The sequence below is a fragment of the Coregonus clupeaformis genome, chromosome 4, assembly GCF_020615455.1.
Source record: "Coregonus clupeaformis isolate EN_2021a chromosome 4, ASM2061545v1, whole genome shotgun sequence".
NCBI classification, from domain to species: domain Eukaryota; kingdom Metazoa; phylum Chordata; class Actinopteri; order Salmoniformes; family Salmonidae; genus Coregonus; species Coregonus clupeaformis.
The window spans coordinates 22,597,534-22,616,994 of NC_059195.1; the positions used below are offsets into that span (position 1 = coordinate 22,597,534).

General features: G+C 42.2%; 1 protein-coding gene across 9 annotated transcripts in view; it reads left to right on the forward strand.

Annotated features, from left to right (window-relative positions):
- Positions 1-19,461, forward strand: part of LOC121554540 (probable ubiquitin carboxyl-terminal hydrolase FAF-X) — a 113,012-nt gene that overhangs the window by 88,347 nt on the left and 5,204 nt on the right. For 8 of the 9 annotated variants that reach the window (XM_041868162.2, XM_041868153.2, XM_041868177.2 and 5 more), the window contains 7 exons: positions 689-812; positions 1,060-1,294; positions 1,566-1,695; positions 1,834-2,019; positions 2,191-2,411; positions 12,358-12,446; positions 15,356-15,512. In XM_041868162.2, coding sequence (XP_041724096.2) covers positions 689-812; positions 1,060-1,294; positions 1,566-1,695; positions 1,834-2,019; positions 2,191-2,411; positions 12,358-12,446; positions 15,356-15,512 — 1,142 coding nt within the window. The remainder of the gene's footprint in view (positions 1-688; positions 813-1,059; positions 1,295-1,565; positions 1,696-1,833; positions 2,020-2,190; positions 2,412-12,357; positions 12,447-15,355; positions 15,513-19,461) is intronic. The other variant, XM_041868159.2, reaches the window with a different exon arrangement.

The following is a 19,461-nucleotide window of genomic DNA, read 5'->3' on the forward strand; positions in this document are numbered from 1 at the left end:
TATACAAATTCACCACCCCCTTGGAGAGTTGTATGGAGAGGGAGAGTGTAGGATGGCAGAGCTGAACATAACATTGGCAGACAGTAAACTGCAGGAGTTTCCTCTGCCTTCTGAAGTTAATATGAGCCAATGCATTATTAATGCAGCCAGCCAGGCCACAGTGTACTGCTGTCTGTCTGCTGCACGACAGGCACAGGGAAATGAACCTACTACTGCAGGGTTAGCCATCAGTGTAAAAGCACTTGTTTGGGATTGAATGCTTCAGCTCATCAAGTATGTATGTGGGTGGAGGAGGGAGAGGTGTGTGTGTGGAGGTTTGTTAGTATGTGTTTGTTTCTTATAGTGTCTTGTGTGCAAACGGGCAACTGTTCTCGTCAATGTCCCCAATTTCAGCCTCTCATTTAGGAGTAAGCAGCAAATTAGGTCATACGGCTCTATTTGAACGTGATAAGATTATTGGATTCGGCTCCAGTGACTGACTCACACCTTAACTTTGAAATTGAAATATCTACGGAATAGTCTCTCGCTGAATATTCTGCAATACCCGCTTAATCCTTCACTAATTTGCGTTTAGAGAAGAAACATAAATTTAGTTTTTTTGTTTTCCTTAGAAATTTTCCATTAGGAACTTTAATGTTCATTTGTGACTGAAGTCTGAAGCGATGTTTATGTTGTGTGGTTGAATCAGGACAAGACCATCTACTGCCTGAGGCGGAGGAGATGGCTATGATTAGTGTTCAGCTGGCTGCTAAGTTCCTCTTCAGCACTGGGTTCCACACCAAGAAAGTAGTGAGGGGGCCCGCCAGTGATTGGTGAGTGCTGTCTCTCACCTTTCAACTTTGACCTGTGTTCAGATGTTGACCTGAGTGAATGATCTTTGTTTTGTTATTCTTTGTGTTCTTATTCATTGCTATCCCCGTCTCATCGGTCTCCCCTTTTTCCTCCCCACTCTTTCTCTCCACTCTCCCTTGCATCATTCTCTCCCTTTCTGAAACTCTCCGATCTTCCTCTATCCCTTTCTCTAACCACATGTGTATCTCTCTCCCTCTCCATCCCCAGGTATGATGCGCTGTGCATCCTGCTGAGACACAGTAAGAATGTACGCTACTGGTTTGCACACAACTTCCTGTTTGCCTACGCCAACCGCTTCTCCGAGTACCTGCTGGAGTGCCCCAGTGCCGAGGTTCGGGGCGCGTTCGCCAAACTCATCGTCTTCATTGCACACTTCTCCCTGCAAGACGGACCCTGCCCCTCCCCCACTGCCTCCCCCGTCGGAGCCTCCACCCAACCACAGGTGAATGGCTGGTTCTCCTAGTCCTAAAACACAAACTATCAGGGTGGTGTTCAGTAGGCAGTGGGATAAATGTTTTGAAACAGAGCAGGTACTACCTGGAATTGTCCAATAAGATATCTAGTTTTCGGCTTCGGTTTTAAAATGTTTCCCCCGTTTCATGCATATTGAGCATTACCCCATACAAAGCACTTTTTCTCTGGTCCTGTGGAATATGTGTTAAACTTCCCCTCTTTCTCTCTCTCTCTCCCTCCCCTTTCCCGGTCTGTGTCAGGCATGTGATAACCTGAGTCTCAGTGACCACCTGTTGAGGGCTGTGTTGAACCTGCTCAGGAGAGAGGTGTCAGAGCACGGCCGACACCTGCAGCAGTACTTCAACCTCTTCGTTATGTACGCCAACCTGGGTAAGGAACACACACAGCCTGTCATACACACCTACTCTCTCAACCCCTCGAGGAAATGTATGGATCGCTGGCTATTCATTTCTCTTCTTGCCTTGCTCTTCTTTTCTTCCTTATACCCTCCCTCCCACCCTTCTCCAGGGCTGGCAGAGAAGACCCAATTGTTGAAGCTGAGTGTCCCAGCTACCTTTATGCTGGTGGCTCTAGATGAGGGGCCTGGCCCTCCCATAAAGTACCAGTATGCTGAACTAGGCAAACTGTACACCGTGGTCTCCCAACTGGTGCGCTGCTGTGACGTGGCCGCGCGCATGCAGTCCTCCATCAATGGTGAGTTCACACAGAGGTCAGGGGTGAGGGGTTGTGACCTATGATCGACGGACAAAGACGAACCAGTATCAACTGGGTCGTCGTATTCATTGTGTTTCTCTCTCTCTCTCCCTCCTCTTTCTCTCTCCCTCTTTCTTTCTCTTGCGCTCTCTCTTCTCTCTCTCCATCCAGGTAACCCCCCGCTCCCTAATCCGTATGGTGATGCCAACCAGACCACCCCGGTGATGCCCCTGCAGCAGCTGGTGGGAGAGATCCTGTTTGTAAGGACCAGCTACGTGAAAAAGATCATTGAGGACTGCAGCAACTCCGAGGAGACGGTCAAGCTGCTGCGCTTCAGCTGCTGGGAAAACCCCCAGTTCTCCTCCACTGTACTATCGGAGCTGCTCTGGCAGGTAAGGGTTAAAACTGGTGAACACGCACATGGACACACACACACACACACACACTTGTTTTTCTATCCTTGTGGGGACCTACAATTTATTTCCATTCAAAGTCCTATTTTCCCTAAACTTAACGCCTAACCCTAATTCTAACCCTAAACCTAACCCCTTAGCTTAAAATAGCCTTTGTCCTCGTGGGGACGTGGGATGTCCTTGTTTTACTATCCTTGTGGGGACTTTTGGGGATTTCAGGTCCCCACGAGGACAGAAGAACAAGACCACACACACACACTAGACAGGTTATACAGATTAGAACTAATTAGACATTTTAGGGGGTAGATCAGCTTTAATATTGCAGATAGATTGTGGCTTCTATCAATGTAAGTGTTTGCATCACTTCCAATCCCTCATCTTTTTTTTGTATATATATATATACTCTTTTAAATATAGATTTAAAGTATATTTATCCTTTAACCCTACCTCCGCTCCCCTACTTGGAGTAAACGAATGGACAACAATACTTAGGCTTCTACTTCCAGCTTATACATACTGTATAAATTTTACGGACACTACATTTTACATTTAGTTATCTTTTGTTTGTTTTTAGTCCCAGCCTTCAGCTACCCTCAACTTCTCCCATCTATCTCTGAAGACCATCCAGTTTTGATTTCTAGCTGCAATTTTCCCGCTGTGATGTTTCACAAAAGTTCTGAACCTTTCTATTCTCATAGTTTCTACAGATTGTAAATTAAAGATAAACATTTTTGCTAAGGGTATTATTATATTATTGATCGATTTGACTATGACTTTTCAAATAATCCAGCAGTGCTATTTGCAGAGTTAGCTCCAAGTAAATGTTGCAATTTCTTTGCCATTCCTGAATTTGCGACCAAAAACAAGCTACATATGGACAGTACCAAAACAAGTGATCTAATGATTCTCTCTTTGCATCAAAATCTGCAGAGCTGGGATGGTTGTATCCCCCATATACAGTGCATTTGGAAAGTATTCAAACCCCTTGACTTTTTCCATATTTTGTTACATTACAGCCTTATTCTAAAATGTATTAAATAAAAAAATGTCCCTCATCAATCTACACACAATACCACATAATGACAAAGCAAAAACTGGTTTTTTTAAAATGTGTGCACATTTATTGAAAATAAAAAAACAGAAATACCTTATTTACATAAGTATTCAGACCCTTTGCTATGAGACTCGAAATTGAGCTCAGCTGCATCTTGTTTCCATTGATCATCCTTGATGTTTCTACAACTTGATTGGAGTCCACATTTGGTAAATACAATTGATTGGACATGATGTGTAAAGGCACACACCTGTCTATATAAGGTCCCACAGTTGACAGTGCATGTCAGAGCAAAAACCAAGCATGAGGTCGAAGGAATTGTCCGTAGAGCTCCGAGACAGGATTGTGTCGAGGCACAGATCTGGGGAAGGGTACCAAAAACTTTCTGCGGCATTGAAGGTCCCCAAGAACACAGTGGCCTCCATCAATCTTAAATAGAATACGTTTGGAACCACAAAGACTCTTCCTAGAGCCGGCCGCCCAGCCAAACTGAGCAATCTGGGGAGAAGGGCCTTGGTCAGGGAGGTGACCAGGAACCCGATGGTCAGAGCTCCAGAGTTCCTCTGTGGAGATGGGAGAACCTTCCAGAAAGCTAACCATCTCTGCAGCACTCCACCAATCAAGCCTTCATGGTAGAGTGGCCAGACGGAAGCCACGCCTCAGTAAAAGGCACATGACAGCCTGCTTGGAGTTTGCCAAAAGGCACCTAAAGGACTCTTAGACCATGAGAAACAAGATTCTCTGGTCTGATGAAACCAAGATTGAATGCCAAGCGTCACGTCTGGAAGAAACCAGGCACCATCCCTACGGTGAAGTACGGTGGTGGCAGCATCATGCTGTTGGAATGTTTTTCAGCGGCAGGGACTGGGAGACTAGTCAGGATCGAGGGAAAGATGAACGGAGCAAAGTACAGAGAGATCCTTGATGAAAACCTGCTCCAGAGCGCTCAGGACCTCAGACTGGGGCAAAGGTTCACCTTCCAACAGGACAACGACTCTAAGCACAAAGCCAAGACAATGAAGGAGTGGCTTCGGGACAGGTCTCCGGATGTCCTTGAGTGGCCCAGCCAGAGCCCGGACTTGAACCCGATCTAACATCTCTGGAGAGACCTGATAATAGCTGTGCAGCGACTCTCCCCATCCAACCTGACAGAGCTTGAGCGGATCTGCAGAGAAGAATGGGAGAAACTCCCCAAATACAGGTGTGCCAAGCCTGTAGCATCATACCCAAGAAGACTCAAGGTTGTAATCGCTGCCAAAGGTGCTTCAACAAAGTACTGAGTAAAGCGTCTGAATACTTACGTAAATGTGATATATATATATATATATATATATATATATATATATATATATATATATATATATATATATATATATATATATGCCTGATCACCGACAATGATGAGACATCCTATAGGGAGGAGGTCAGAGACCTGGCCGTGTGGTGCCAGGATAACAACCTCTCCCTCAACGTGACCAAGACAAAGGAGATGATTGTGGACTACAGGAAAAAAAAGAGGACTGAGCACGCCCTCATTCTCATCGACGGGGCTGTAGTGGAACAGGTTGAGAGCTTCAAGTTCCTTGGTGTCCACATCACCAACGAACTATCATGGTCCAAACACACCAAGACAGTCGTGAAGAGGGCACGACAAAGCCTATTCCCCCCGGGAGACTGAAAAGATTTGGCATGGGTCCTCAGATCCTCAAAAAATTATACAGCTGCACCATCGAGAGCATCCTGACTGGTTGCATCACCGCCTGGTATGGCAACTGTTCGGCCTCCGACCGCAAGGCACTACAGAGGGTAGTGCGTAAGTCCCAGTACATCACTGGAGCCAAGCTTCCTGCCATCTATACCAGGCGGTGTCAGAGAAAGGCCCTCAAAATTGTCAAAGATTCCAGCCACCCTAGTCATAGACTGTTCTCTCTGCTACCACACGGCAAGCGGTACCAGAGTGCCAAGTCTAGGTCCAAAATACTTCTCAACAGCTTCTACCCCCAAGCCATAAGACTCCTGAACAGCTAATCATGGCTACCCGGACTATTTGCACTGCCACCCACCCCCACCCCCCACCCCATCTTTTTACGCTGCTGCTACTCTGTTAATTATTTATGCATAGTCACTTTAACTCTACCCACATGTACATATTACTTTAACGACCTCAACTAGCCGGTGCCCCCGCACATTGACTCTGCACCGGTACCCCCCTGTATATATAGCCTCCCTACTGTTATTTTATTTTACTTCTGCTCTTTTTTTCTCAACACTTTTGTTGTTGTTTTATTTTACTTTTTTATTTCAAATAAATGCACTGTTGGTTAAGGGCTGTAAGTAAGCATTTCACTGTAATGTCTGCACCTGTTGTATTCGGCGCATGTGGCCAATAAAATTGTATTTGATATTGCAGTTTGTAATTTTTATAAATTTGCAAAAATGTATAAAAGCCTGTTTTTTTTCTTTGTCATTTATGTGGTATTGTGTGTAGATTGATGAGGAACTGTTGGTGTTTAATGCAGGGCCAACAAACAAGTTCCTTACCTTTTCCACTTTCCTCCATTTTTGCGGTAATGCTGCAATCCGTTGGTTGCAACTTTGGATAGAGCAGACATTTCCATATATTTTTGTTAACTGCATGTGTGACAACTCCACCAGTCCTATTTATGATATAATTTACTAAGATTATACCGTACAAAAAATAAAAATGGTATATTTGAGTTTAACCATAATATTTGTTCTAATATTTGTTCTGTTTTTTTTTCTGGTGGATTTAACTGAAATTGCAACCAGCTTTCTATGGCTTGTCTTAAAAATAACAATATTTTGGAGATTTCATTTTCAAATAACCGTAAGTGAGAGGTTGTAATCTGAATTAAGGGAAAAAAGGCAATTCTTGAACACAGGGTGACCCATTCTTACTAATCTGCTAGAGAACCAGTTTGTATTTAAGTATAGTTTTTGTATGACTGAAGCCTTTAGTGAGAGGTCCAATGCTTAATATTTAATCATTTCTGCCCTCCGAATTCATATTAATTATATAAATAGGCCCGTTTAATTTTGTCTGGCTTGCTGTTCCAAATAAAGTGGAATATGTTTTTGCTCATTTAATTTAAAAAACAAGTCGTTCGGTGTAGGCAGGGCCATAAGTAAATAGGTAAACTGGGATATGACTAAATAATTAATCAGTGATTTTTCCACATAGACAGGTGTTGTCCTTTCCATGGTAGAAAAATCGTATCTAATTTGGCAAACTTTCTATTAAAATGTATTGTAGTGAGATCATTTCTTTCTTTAGGGATATGAATACAGAGTATGTCCACTTAACTGTCGGACCATTTTATTGGTAAACTACATGGTAATGTAAAAGTTTAATTTTTTTGCGATCCAAGATGTAATATGGTACACTTATCATGATTCTGCTTTAATCCAGAGAGGTTCTAAACATTATCGAGATCCTCTGAGGCTGTGCAGGGATCCAAATTGCGGATTTAAAAGAACATGAATCATCGGTTTACACAATGACACCTTTGTTCTAGCCCCTTGATATTATTGTTGGATCTGATTTTAATAGCTAACATTTTGATGGCCATAATTAATAGATATGCAGATAGTGGACAACCTTGTTTTACTCTTCTTGACAATTGAATACTTTCTAACAAGTAGCTATTATTTACTATTTTACACCTGGGGTTACTATACATAACTTTAACCCATTGTATAAGCGATTCTCCTAAATTATAATAGTCCAGGCATTTATATAAAAATTCCAGTCGTACTTGATCAAAGGCCTTTTCAAAATCAGCTGTGAATACCAGGCCTGGTTTCGCAGATTTTTCTTAGTGTTCTATTGTTTCCAGTACTTATTTTATATTATCTCCAATGTATCGTCCATGTAAAAACCCTGTCTGATTAGAATAAATAATATCTGACAATACCTTTTTAATTCTATGTTGCATTTTGCTATGATTTTGGCATCACAACACTGAAGTGTAAGGGGGCTCCAGTTTTTTTTAGGTGGACTGGATCTTTATATTTACCACCTGGGTCCTGTTTCAGTAATAGCGAAATCAGACCTTCTTGCTGAGTATCTGATAGTGTCTGATAGTCTACCATTTTTATAGGATTGGTTAAAACATGTTAATAACAGACCTTTGAGTACATTGAAAAATATTTAATATACACTACCAGCCAAAGGTTTGGACACACCTACTCATTCAAGGGTTTTTCTTTTTTTTTTTTTACTGTTCTTTACATTGTAGAATAATAGTAAAGACGTCAAAACTATGAAATAACACATATAGAATCATGTAGTAACCAAAGAAGTGTTAAACAAATCAAAATATATTTTATATTTGAGATTCTTCAAATGGCCACCCTTTGCCTTGATGACAGCTTTGCACACTCTTGGCATTCTCTCAACCAGCTTCATGAGGTAGTCACCTGGAATGCATTTCAATTAACAGGTGTGCCTTCTTAAAAGTTAATTTGTGGAATGTCTTTCCTTCTTAATGCATTTGAGCCAATCAGTTGTGTTGTGACAAGGTAGGGGGGTATACAGGAGATAGCCCAATTTGGTAAAAGACCGAGTCCATATTTTTTAAAATATTTTTTCTTATTTCACCTTTATTTAACCAGGTAAGCCAGTTGAGAACAGGTTCTCATTTACAACTGCGACCTGGCCAAGATAAAGCAAAGCAGTGCAATAAAAACAACACAGAGTTACATATGGGGTGAAAAACATAAAGTCAAAAATACAACAGAAAATATATATACAGTGTGTGCAAATGTAGCAAGTTATGGAGGTAAGGCAATAAATAGGCTATAGTGCAAAGTAATTACAATAGTATTAACACTGGAATGCTAGATGTGCAAGAGATTATGTGCAAATAGAGATACTGGGGTGCAAAAGAGCAAAATAAATAACAATATAGGGATGAGGTAGTTGGGTGGGCTAATTTCAGATGGGCTGTGTACAGGTGCAGTGATCGGTAAGGTGCTCTGACAACTGATGCTTAAAGTTATTGAGGGAGATAACAGTCTCCAGCTTCAGAGATTTTTGCAATTCGTTCCAGTCATTGGCAGCAGAGAACTGGAAAGAATGGCGGCCAAAGGAGGTGTTGGCTTTGGGAATGACCAGTGAGATATACCTGCTGGAGCGCAGACTACGGGTGGGTGCTGCTATGGTGACCAATGAGCTAAGATAAGGCAGGGATTTGCCTAGCAGTGATATATAGATGGCCTGTAGCCAGTGGGTTTGACGACGAACATGTAGTGAGGACCAGCCAACAAGAGCGTACAGGTCACAGTGGTGGGTAGTGTATGGGGCTTTGGAGACAAAACGGATGGCACTGTGATAGACTACATCCAATTTGCTGAGTAGAGTGTTGGAGGCTATTTTGTAAATGACATCGCCGAAGTCAAGGATCGGTAGGATAGTCAGTTTTACGAGGGCATGTTTGGCAGCATGAGTGAAGGAGGCTTTGTTGCGAAATAGGAAGCCAATTCTAGATTTAACTTTGGGATTGGAGATTCTTTATGTGAGTCTGGAAGGAGAGTTTACAGTCTAACCAGACACCTAGGTATTTGTAGTTGTCCACATACTCTAGGTCAGACCCGTCGAGAGTGGTGATTCTAGTCGGGTGGGCGGGTGCCAGCAGCGTTCGATTGAAAAGCATGCATTTAGTTTTACTAGTGTTTAAGAGCAGTTGGAGGCTACTGAAGGAGTGTTGTATGGCATTGAAGCTCGTTTGGAGGTTTGTTAACACAGTGTCCAATGAAGGGCCAGATGTATACAAAATGGTGTCGTCTGCGTAGAGGTGGATCTGAGAGTCACCAGCAGCAAGAGCGACATCATTGATATACACGGAGAAAAGTGTCGGCCCAAGAATTGAACCCTGTGGCACCCCCATAGAGACTGCCATAGGTCCAGACAACAGGCCCTCCGATTTGACACACTGAACTCTATCTGAGAAGTAGTTGGTGAACCAGGCGAGGCAGTCATTTGAGAAACCAAGGCTATTTAGTCTGCCAATAAGAATGCGGTGGTTGACAGAGTCGAAAGCCTTGGCCAGGTCGATGAAGACGGCTGCACAGTACTGTCTATTATCAATCGCGGTTATAATATCGTTTAGGACCTTGAGCGTGGCTGAAGTGCACCCATGACCAGCTCGGAAACCGGATTGCATAGCGGAGAAGGTACGGTGGTATTCGAAATGGTCGGTGATCTGTTTGTTAACTTGGCTTTCAAATACTTTCGAAAGGCAGGGCAGGATGGATATAGGTCTGTAGCAGTTTGGATCTAGAGTGTCACCCCCTTTGAAGAGGGGGGATGACCGCGGCAGCTTTCCAATCTCTGGGGATCTCAGACGTTATGAAAGAGAGGTTGAACAGACTAGTAATAGGGGTTGCGACAATTTCGGCGGCTAGTTTTAGAAAGAAAGGGTCCAGATTGTCTAGCCCAGCTGATTTGTAGGGGTCCAGATTTTGCAGCGCTTTCAAAACATCAGCTGTCTGAATTTGTGTGAAGGAGAAGCGGGGGGGGGCATGGGCAAGTTGCAGCAGAGGGTGCAGAGTTGGTGGCCGGGGTAGTGGTAGCCAGATGGAAAGCATGGCCAGCTGTAGCAAAATGCTTGTTGAAATTCTCGATTATTGTAGATTTATCGGTGGTGATAGTGTTTCCTAGCCTCAGTGCAGTAGGCAGCTGGGAGGAAGTGCTCTTATTCTCCATGGACTTTACAGTGTCCCAAAACTTTTTGGAGTTAGTGCTACAGGATGCAAATTTCTGTTTGAAAAAGTTAGCCTTTGCTTTCCTGACTGCTTGTGTATATTGGTTCCTAACTTCCCTGAAAAGTTGCATATCGCGGGGGCTATTTGATGCTAATGCTGTACGCCACAGGATGTTTTTGTGCTGGTCAAGGGCAGTCAAGTCTGAGGAGAACCAGGGGCTATATCGGTTCTTAGTTCTGTATTTTTTGAATGGGGCATATTATGTCAAGAACACCTCAAATAAGCAAAGAGAAACGACAGTCCATCATTACTTTAAGACATGAAGGTCAGTCAATCCGGAAAATTTCAAGAACTTTCAAAGTTCAGTCGCAAAAACCATCAAGCGCTATGATGGAACTGGCTCTCATGAGGACCGCGACAGGAATGGAAGACCCAGAGTTACCTCTGCTGCACAGGATAAGTTCATTAGTTACCAGCCTGAGAAATTGCAGCCCAAATAAATGCTTCACAGAGTTCAAGTCACAGACACGTCTCAACATCAACTGTTCAGAGGGGACTGTGTGAATCAGGCCTTCATAGTCTAATTGCTGCAAAGAAACCACTACTAAAGGACACCAATAAGAAGAAGAGACCTGCTTGGGCCAAGAAACACGAGCAATGGACACCGGTGGAACTATGTCCTTTGGTCTGGAGTCCAAATTTGAGATTTTTGGTTCCAACCGCCGTGTCTTTGTGAGACGCGGTGTGGGTGAACGGATGATCTCTGCATGTGTAGTTCCCACCGTAAAGCATGGAGGAGGAGGTGTTAAGGTGTGGGGGTGCTTTGCTGGTGACACTGTCTGTGATTGATTTAGAATTCAAGGCACACTTAACCAGCATGGCTACCACAGCATTCTGCAGCGATACGCCATCCCATCTGGTTTGGGCTTAGTGGGACTATCATTTGTTTTTCAACAGGACAATGACCCAACACACCTCCAGGCTGTGTAAGGGCTATTTTACCAAGAAGGAGTGTGATGGAGTGCTGCATCAGATGACCTGGCCTCCACAATCCCCCGACCTCAACCCAGTTGAGATGGTTTGGGATGAGTCGGACCACAGAGTGAAGGAAAAGCAGCCAACAAGTGCTCAGCATATGTGGGAACTCCTTCAAGATTGTTGGAAAAGCATTCCAGTTGAAGCTGGTTGAGAGAATGCCAAGAGTGTGCAAAGCTGTCATCAAGGCAAAGGGTGGCTATTTGAAGAATCTCAAATATAAAATATATATTTTGATTTGTTTAACACTTTTTTGGTTACTACATGATTGCATAGTTATTTCATAGTTTTGATGTCTTCACTATTATTCTACAATGTAGAAAATAGTAAAAACAAAGAAAAAACCCTTGAATGAGTAGGTGTCCAAACTTTTGAGTGGTACTGTACCTCAACTGGTATGCCATCCAGCCCTGGAGTTTTCCCAGACTTTAAGGCTTTAGTTGCATCTAGAAGTTCCTCCTCTATAATTAGGCATTCACATGAGTATTTCTGTATAGCTGTTAATTTTAGACTATTAATAGAAAAAAACCTTACAAATAACTTCAGTTAGTGGAGATGTAGGAGACTGAAATGAAAACATATGCTTAAAGTACTTTCCTTCATCTCTCAAAATATAGTTTGGTGAATCATGGATGACTCCGTCATTTGTAACAAGTTTTAGTAAATTATTTTTGGTAGCATTTCTATGTTGAAGATTAAAAAATAATTTGGTGCATTTTCCCCCATATTCCATTTGGTTCGCTTTATTTTTTATAATATATTACACTTGATCTTTCTTGAATAATTTCCTCAATTTCTTTTTGTTTTCTAACCTATTCTGTGCCTCTATCTGTCAGTCCTGTTAGTTCCTCTATTTCCTTTTTTAAGATTAACTCTTTTGACCTAAATTGTTTTAGTTTTAAAGATGAGTATTGAAATGCTGGCTTCTAAAGGCACATTTAGAAGTGTCCCATACAATAAGGGGATGGGAGACTATTGCATCTCAGAAGCCCCAAGTCTCCTCTACCTTCAATTTATCCAACTGGTCTTTTTGTCTTCATATTGGACATATTTCCGTTAATAAGATATGTGTTAGATCTTATTGATAGTGTGTGTTTTGTTATCCCCCAGGTGGCGTACTCGTACACCTACGAGCTGAGGCCTTACCTGGACCTGCTGCTACAGATCCTGCTCATCGAGGACTCCTGGCAGACTCACAGGTAGGTCAGACTCGGGGAACAGCATCATGTCTTTGCTCCTCACTTTGGTCTGGAATGTGTCACTCGGTGGATGCAGGGTTTTGTCCCAACCTAGTGTGAACTAGGGCTGTCAAAGTTGAGTATGCGTTAATAACGCGTTAACGTGACGTGTTAATCGGCGTTTAAAAAATGTACGTTATTCGTGTCTCAATTTCTTCACTGCACGGAACCTTTTAAGGCGCACGTGTTTCCGCACTGACCCTTTTAAAGCTAAGAACAGAACACAGAACTCATCTACAATCAATGCTTGCGCCTTTACATAGCTGAAGACCGTGTGCCTCTAGTCAAAATCATAAAGTTATGCCCAATATTACCAGAGCTGTTTTTTCTTTCTGCTGCGGATTCGTGCGCATGTCACAGGCTGTTTTAAACTACTCGTGAGACACTCTTTTTTTGGTTTGATAACAAACATTGTTTAGCTAGCTAGTCATGTTACCTAGCTAGCTAGCTACCAACCTGATAACGTGACCACTGACTAGGCTATGCACAAATTTGGATGGCACAGGAAGAACTGAAAAGGAATAGGCTACTCAAAGAGATGCTTCAAATGTAGGCTGTATATGCAAGAGTGGGGTGTGTATGATGTGTGTGAGAGAGCGGGAGTAAGTGTGTAGGCCTATGTGTGTAAAGTTATCTGAACAGTACAGATGGTTACAGTGTTTTCATAACATTGTTGGAAGTTTAAAAGCTCTTTGTATCAATAGAGCCATTTCTTTTTTCCTATAGTCACACTCATTTAGAATGCCTGAAGCTTTAACAGTACTTAAAGGTGTGTGTGTGTGTGTGTTAAACTTCAAGAACATTGTAAAGAGGGAGTAGGCCTACTTAAACATTGGGAGCATTAATAGCTGTATGTTATAGTGACTTTTGGTGTTTAGGGTGAAAATGCTATTAAAACATTCTGATGTAGATCATTTTGTGTTTCCTTTAATTACAATCAAAGCATAGTACAGTGGGGGAAAAAAGTATTTAGTCAGCCACCAATTGTGCAAGTTCTCCCACTTAAAAAGACGAGAGAGGCCTGTAATTTTCATCATAGGTACACGTCAACTATGACAGACAAAATGAGAAAAATAATTCCAGAAAGTCACATTGTAGGATTTTTAATGAATTTATTTGCAAATTATGGTGGAAAATAAGTATTTGGTCAATAACAAAAGTTTCTCAATACTTTGTTATATACCCTTTGTTGGCAATGACACAGGTCAAACGTTTTCTGTAAGTCTTCACAAGGTTTTCACACACTGTTGCTGGTATTTTGGCCCATTCCTCCATGCAGATCTCCTCTAGAGCAGTGATGTTTTGGGGCTGTCGCTGGGCAACACGGACTTTCAACTCCCTCCAAAGATTTTCTATGGGGTTGAGATCTGGAGACTGGCTAGGCCACTCCAGGACCTTGAAATGCTTCTTACGAAGCCACTCCTTCGTTGCCCGGGCGGTGTGTTTGGGATCATTGTCATGCTGAAAGACCCAGCCACGTTTCATCTTCAATGCCCTTGCTGATGGAAGGAGGTTTTCACTCAATCTCACGATACGTGGCCCCATTCATTCTTTCCTTTACACGGATCAGTCGTCCTGGTCCCTTTGCAGAAAAACAGCCCCAAAGCATGATGTTTCCACCCCCATGCTTCACAGTAGGTATGGTGTTCTTTGGATGCAACTCAGCATTCTTTGTCCTCCAAACACGACGAGTTGAGTTTTTACCAAAAAGTTCTATTTTGGTTTCATCTGACCATATGACATTCTCCCAATCCTCTTCTGGATCATCCAAATGCACTCTAGCAAACTTCAGACGGGCCTGGACATGTACTGGCTTAAGCAGGGGGACACGTCTGGCACTGCAGGATTTGAGTCCCTGGCGGCGTAGTGTGTTACTGATGATAGGCTTTGTTACTTTGGTCCCAGCTCTCTGCAGGTCATTCACTAGGTCCCCCCGTGTGGTTCTGGGATTTTTGCTCACCGTTCTTGTGATCATTTTGACCCCACAGGGTGAGATCTTGCGTGGAGCCCCAGATCGAGGGAGATTATCAGTGGTCTTGTATGTCTTCCATTTCCTAATAATTGCTCCCACAGTTGATTTCTTCAAACCAAGCTGCTTACCTATTACAGATTCAGTCTTCCCAGCCTGGTGCATGTCTACAATTTTGTTTCTGGTGTCCTTTGACAGCTCTTTGGTCTTGGCCATAGTGGAGTTTGGAGTGTGACTGTTTGAGGTTGTGGACAGGTGTCTTTTATACTGATAAGTTCAAACAGGTGCCATTAATACAGGTAATGAGTGGAGGACAGAGGAGCCTCTTAAAGGAGAAGTTACAGGTCTGTGAGAGCCAGAAATCTTGCTTGTTTGTAGGTGACCAAATACTTATTTTCCACCATAATTTGCAAATAAATTCATTAAAAATCCTACAATGTGATTTTCTAGAGAAAAAAATTCTCAATTTGTCTGTCATAGTTGACGTGTACCTAATGATGAAAATTACAGGCCTCTCTCATCTTTTTAAGTGGGAGAACTTGCACAATTGGTGGCTGACTAAATACTTTTTTCCCCCACTGTATGCCTGTAACTCAATGCACTGCTTTTTAAATTGAACATCTTTCTCTAGGGCCAAATTTGAGCAAATTCAAAATTCATGATTAACTAATACTATTACCTCGACTTAAAATTATTTTAATAATTTGACAGCTCTAATGCCAACACATCTGATTCAACTCCATCAGACTTGTGCTTAGTGCTGGGCTGGGACAAAAGCTGCACACCCTGTGGCCCTCTAGGAATGGCTGGTTTCCCTGGTTGGATTTTCCTCTCTGGTTGATTTTCTGTTGTGCTAACATCATCCCTGTTCTGTTTTTTCTCTCCCTGCCTGGTTGTGTAGGATCCACAACGTGCTGAAAGGTATACCAGATGACAGGGACGGCCTGTTTGACACCATCCAGCGCTCCAAGAACCACTACCAGAAACGGGCCTACCAGTGTATCAAATGCATGGTGGCCCTCTTCAGCAACTGTTCTGTGGCCTACCAGATACTACAGGTACAATAGAGACAACTACACTATGCCACCATCTGAATTAGGGATGGGTATGAGTAATCGAGTACTCAAACAGATGTCAAAGCTCGATCTTGAACCAAAGATCCCCAAAAAAAATCAAACACTGTAAAACTATTTGGTGGAATATGCTTTGTGGCTGCCTGAATGGGCAAGTTAAATTTTGTCTTGAAGACAACATTAATTTGCTTTGACTCTGGTGTTCCATTTGTACATGTGCATTTGCGGGGCACAACAAAAAAGAAACCAAGCCAAGCATTACACAATTCTTCTGCCTAAAGTCCCTTTCCTCACCGTGTGTCATTCACTCAATTTCGTTCTGACTGCTCCCTACACACACACATGCTGAGTGCACACACAAGCTCCCATTAGGCCTACATAAAGAAATGCCTATAAAAACGAATCTAACTGATGGGATACACAACCTACATTACTTGCCAAATGACTACAGCTTTATCACAAATTCAAAATGGACTGGCTGATTGACGTAGGAAAATATGTGTTCCAATAACAAGCAGCAGTTTTGGAATAATTGCGTCCCGTCTATTTTCTACTTTGCGAAGTGCTAGTATAGAATTGGTTAGCCTAGGCTATAACCCCCCCGAAACATAGACAGGTTCCATACTGAAAATACGCAAAAACATTAGTTTATAAAGAAAGAGCATATTTTCATCAGAATCATTTAAGCATAGGCCTACATTTACATTTTAGTCATTTAGCAGACGCTCTTATCCAGAGCGACTTACAGTTAGTGAGTGCATACATTTTTCATACTGGCCCCCCGTGGGAAACGAACCCACAACCCTGGCGTTGCAAGCGCCATGCTTTACCAACTGAGCTACAGGGGACTACTGTAGACAGATGTCGTGGCCGTAATTCATCACCATGCAGTGTTCAAAGTGGAATTGTTAATCCATTTTGGGAAAATTCCAAAGAACAGGCAGAATAAACTAAATTGAACGTCTGTATATGTAACCCTGAAAAAATTATTTCAACTCGCCAAATTCAGCCCTGTTTCAAATGATCACTGTTTGAGAATAACAGTTCCAGATGCGAGATTGCGGATCACTTCACACTGGCAACTTTTTTCATTTTGAAAAATATTCTGTTATATTTTATTCTGTTATATTACATCATGTTTTTTTTTGCTATAATATAGTGCATTCAGAAGTTATTCATACCCCTTGACTTATTCCACATTTTCTTGTTACAGCCTGAATTCAAAATAATTTCAACAACAACAAAAAATCTTGCCCATCTACACACAATACCTCATAATAACAGTGAAAAAATGTTTTTAGAAATGTTTTCAAATGTATTGATAAAGAAATACAAAAATATGTAATTTACATAAGTATTCACACCCCTGAGTCAATACTTTGTAGAAGCACCTTTGGCAGTGAATACAGTTCAGTCTTTCTGGGTAAGTCTCAGAGCTTTCCACACCTGGATTTTTTCAAAATTCTTCAAGCTCTGTCAATGGTTGTTGACCATTTTCAGGTCATGCCATAGATTTTTAAGTCAAAACTGTAACTCGGCCTCTCAAGAACATTCACTGTCTTCTTGGTAAGCAACTCCAGTGTAGATTTGCTCTTGTGTTTTAGGTTATTGTCCTGCTGAAAGGTGAATTCATCTCCCAGTGTCTGGTGGAAAGCAGACTGAACCAGGTTTTCCTCTAGGATTTTGCCTGTGCTTAGCTCCATTCCGTTTATTTTTTATCCTGAAAAACTCCCCAGTCCTTAACGATTACAAGCATACCCATAACATGATGCAGCCACCACTATGCTTGAAAATATGGAGAGTGGTACTCAGTAATGTGTTATTGGATTTGCCCCAAACATAACACTTTGTATTAAGGACAAAAAGTTACATTTTTTGCAGTATTGCTTTAGTGCCTTGTTGCAAACAGGATGCATGTTTTGGAATATTTTTATTCTGTACAGGCTTCCTTCTTTTCACTCTGTCAATGAGGTTACTGTTGTGGAGTAACTACAATGGTGTTGATCCATCCTCAGTTTTCTAATTTCACAGCCATTAACTCTAACTGTTTTAAAGTCACCATTGGCCTTATGGTGAAATCCATGAGCGGTTTCCTTCCTCTATGACCACTGAGTTGGGAAGGACGCCTGTATCTTTGTAGTGACTGGGTGTATTAATACACCATCCAAAGTGTAGTTAATAACTTCACCATGCTCAAAGGGATATTCAATGTCTGTTTTTTTATAATTTTTTACCCATCTACCAATGGCTGCCCTTCGAGGCATTGGAAAACCTCCCTGGTCTTTGTGGTTAAATCTGTTTGAAATTCACTGCTCGACTGAGGGACCTTACAGATCATTGTATGTGTGGGGTACAGAGATGAGGTAGTCATTCAAAAATCATGTTTAACACTATTATTGCACACAGTGAGTCCATGCAACTTATTATGTGACTTGTTAAGCAAATTTGTACTCCTGAACATATTTAGACTTGCCATAACAAAGGGGTTGAATACTTAATTAGTACAAATTTCGATACACTATACTTGCTTGTTTTGTCACAAACTGAAATTACTATTCGTATTTTAACAACCAGGAAATGGCAGAGCGAATTCTGCATAGTGCATCTTTAAATAGCACTTGCTTTTTTATTGACTGAATATACACAGTGTACAAAACATTAGGAACACCTTCCTAATATTGAGTTGCACCTCCTTTTGCCCTCAGAACAGCCTCAGTTCATCGGGACATGGACTACAAGGTGTCAAGCGTTCCACAGGGATGCTGGCCCACGTTGACTCCAATGCTTCCCACAGTTGTGTCAAGTTTGCTAGATGTCCTTTGGGTGGTGGAATGTTATTGATACACACGGGAAACTGTTGAGCTTGAAAAACAGCGTTGCAGTTCTTCACACACTCAAACCAGTGCGCCTGGCACCTACTACCGTACCCCGTTCAAAAGCACTTAAATCTTTTGTCTTGCCCATTCACCCTCTGAATGGCACACATACACAATCCACGTCTCAATTGTCTCGAGGCTTAAAAATCCTTCTTTAACCTGTCTCCTCCCCTTCATCTACACTGATTTAAGTGGTTTTAAGAGCTGGGATCATAGCTTTCCCCTGGATTCACCTGGTCAGTCCATGTCATGGAAAGAGCAGGTGTTCCTAATGTTTTGTACACTGTATATATGGGGCAATTGAGCAATTAGGATTGATCTGTAATGGTTAGATAAATTAGGTATTGTTGGCATAGGCCTATAGATAAATGCGTTTTATTTATTTTTTGCGGGCCTTGTGTTCTAAAAATATGGGCCTTGTGTTCTATACTGAACAACATGTAAAGTGTTGGTCCCATGTTTCATGAGCTGAAGTAAAGGATCCCAAGCTTATTTCGCTCAAATTTTGTGCACATTTGTTTACATCCTTGTTAGTGAGCTTTTCTCCTTTGCCAAGATAATCCATCCACCTGACAGGGTTGGCATATCAAGAAGCTGATTAAACAGAATAATCATTACACAGGTGCACCTTGTGCTGGGGACAATAAGAGGCCACTCTAAAATGTGCAGTTTTGTCACACAACACAATGCCACAGATGTCTCAAGTTTTGAAGGAGCGCGCAATTGGCATGCTGTCTGCAGGAATGACCACCAGAGCTGTTGCCAGAGAATGTAATGTTCATTTCTCTATCATAAGCCGCCTCCAACGTCGTTTTAGAGAATTTGGCAGTACGTCCGACCGGCCTCACAACCGCAGACCATGTGTAACCACGCCAGCCCAGGACCTCCACACCTGCGGGATCGTCTGAGACCAGCCACCCGGACAGCTGATGAAACTGAGGAGTATTTCTGTCTGTAATAAAGCCCTTTGTGGGGAAAAACTCATTCTGTTTGGCTGGACCTGGCTCCCCAGTGGGTGGGCCTGTGCCCTCCCAGACCCACCCATGGCTGTGCCCCTG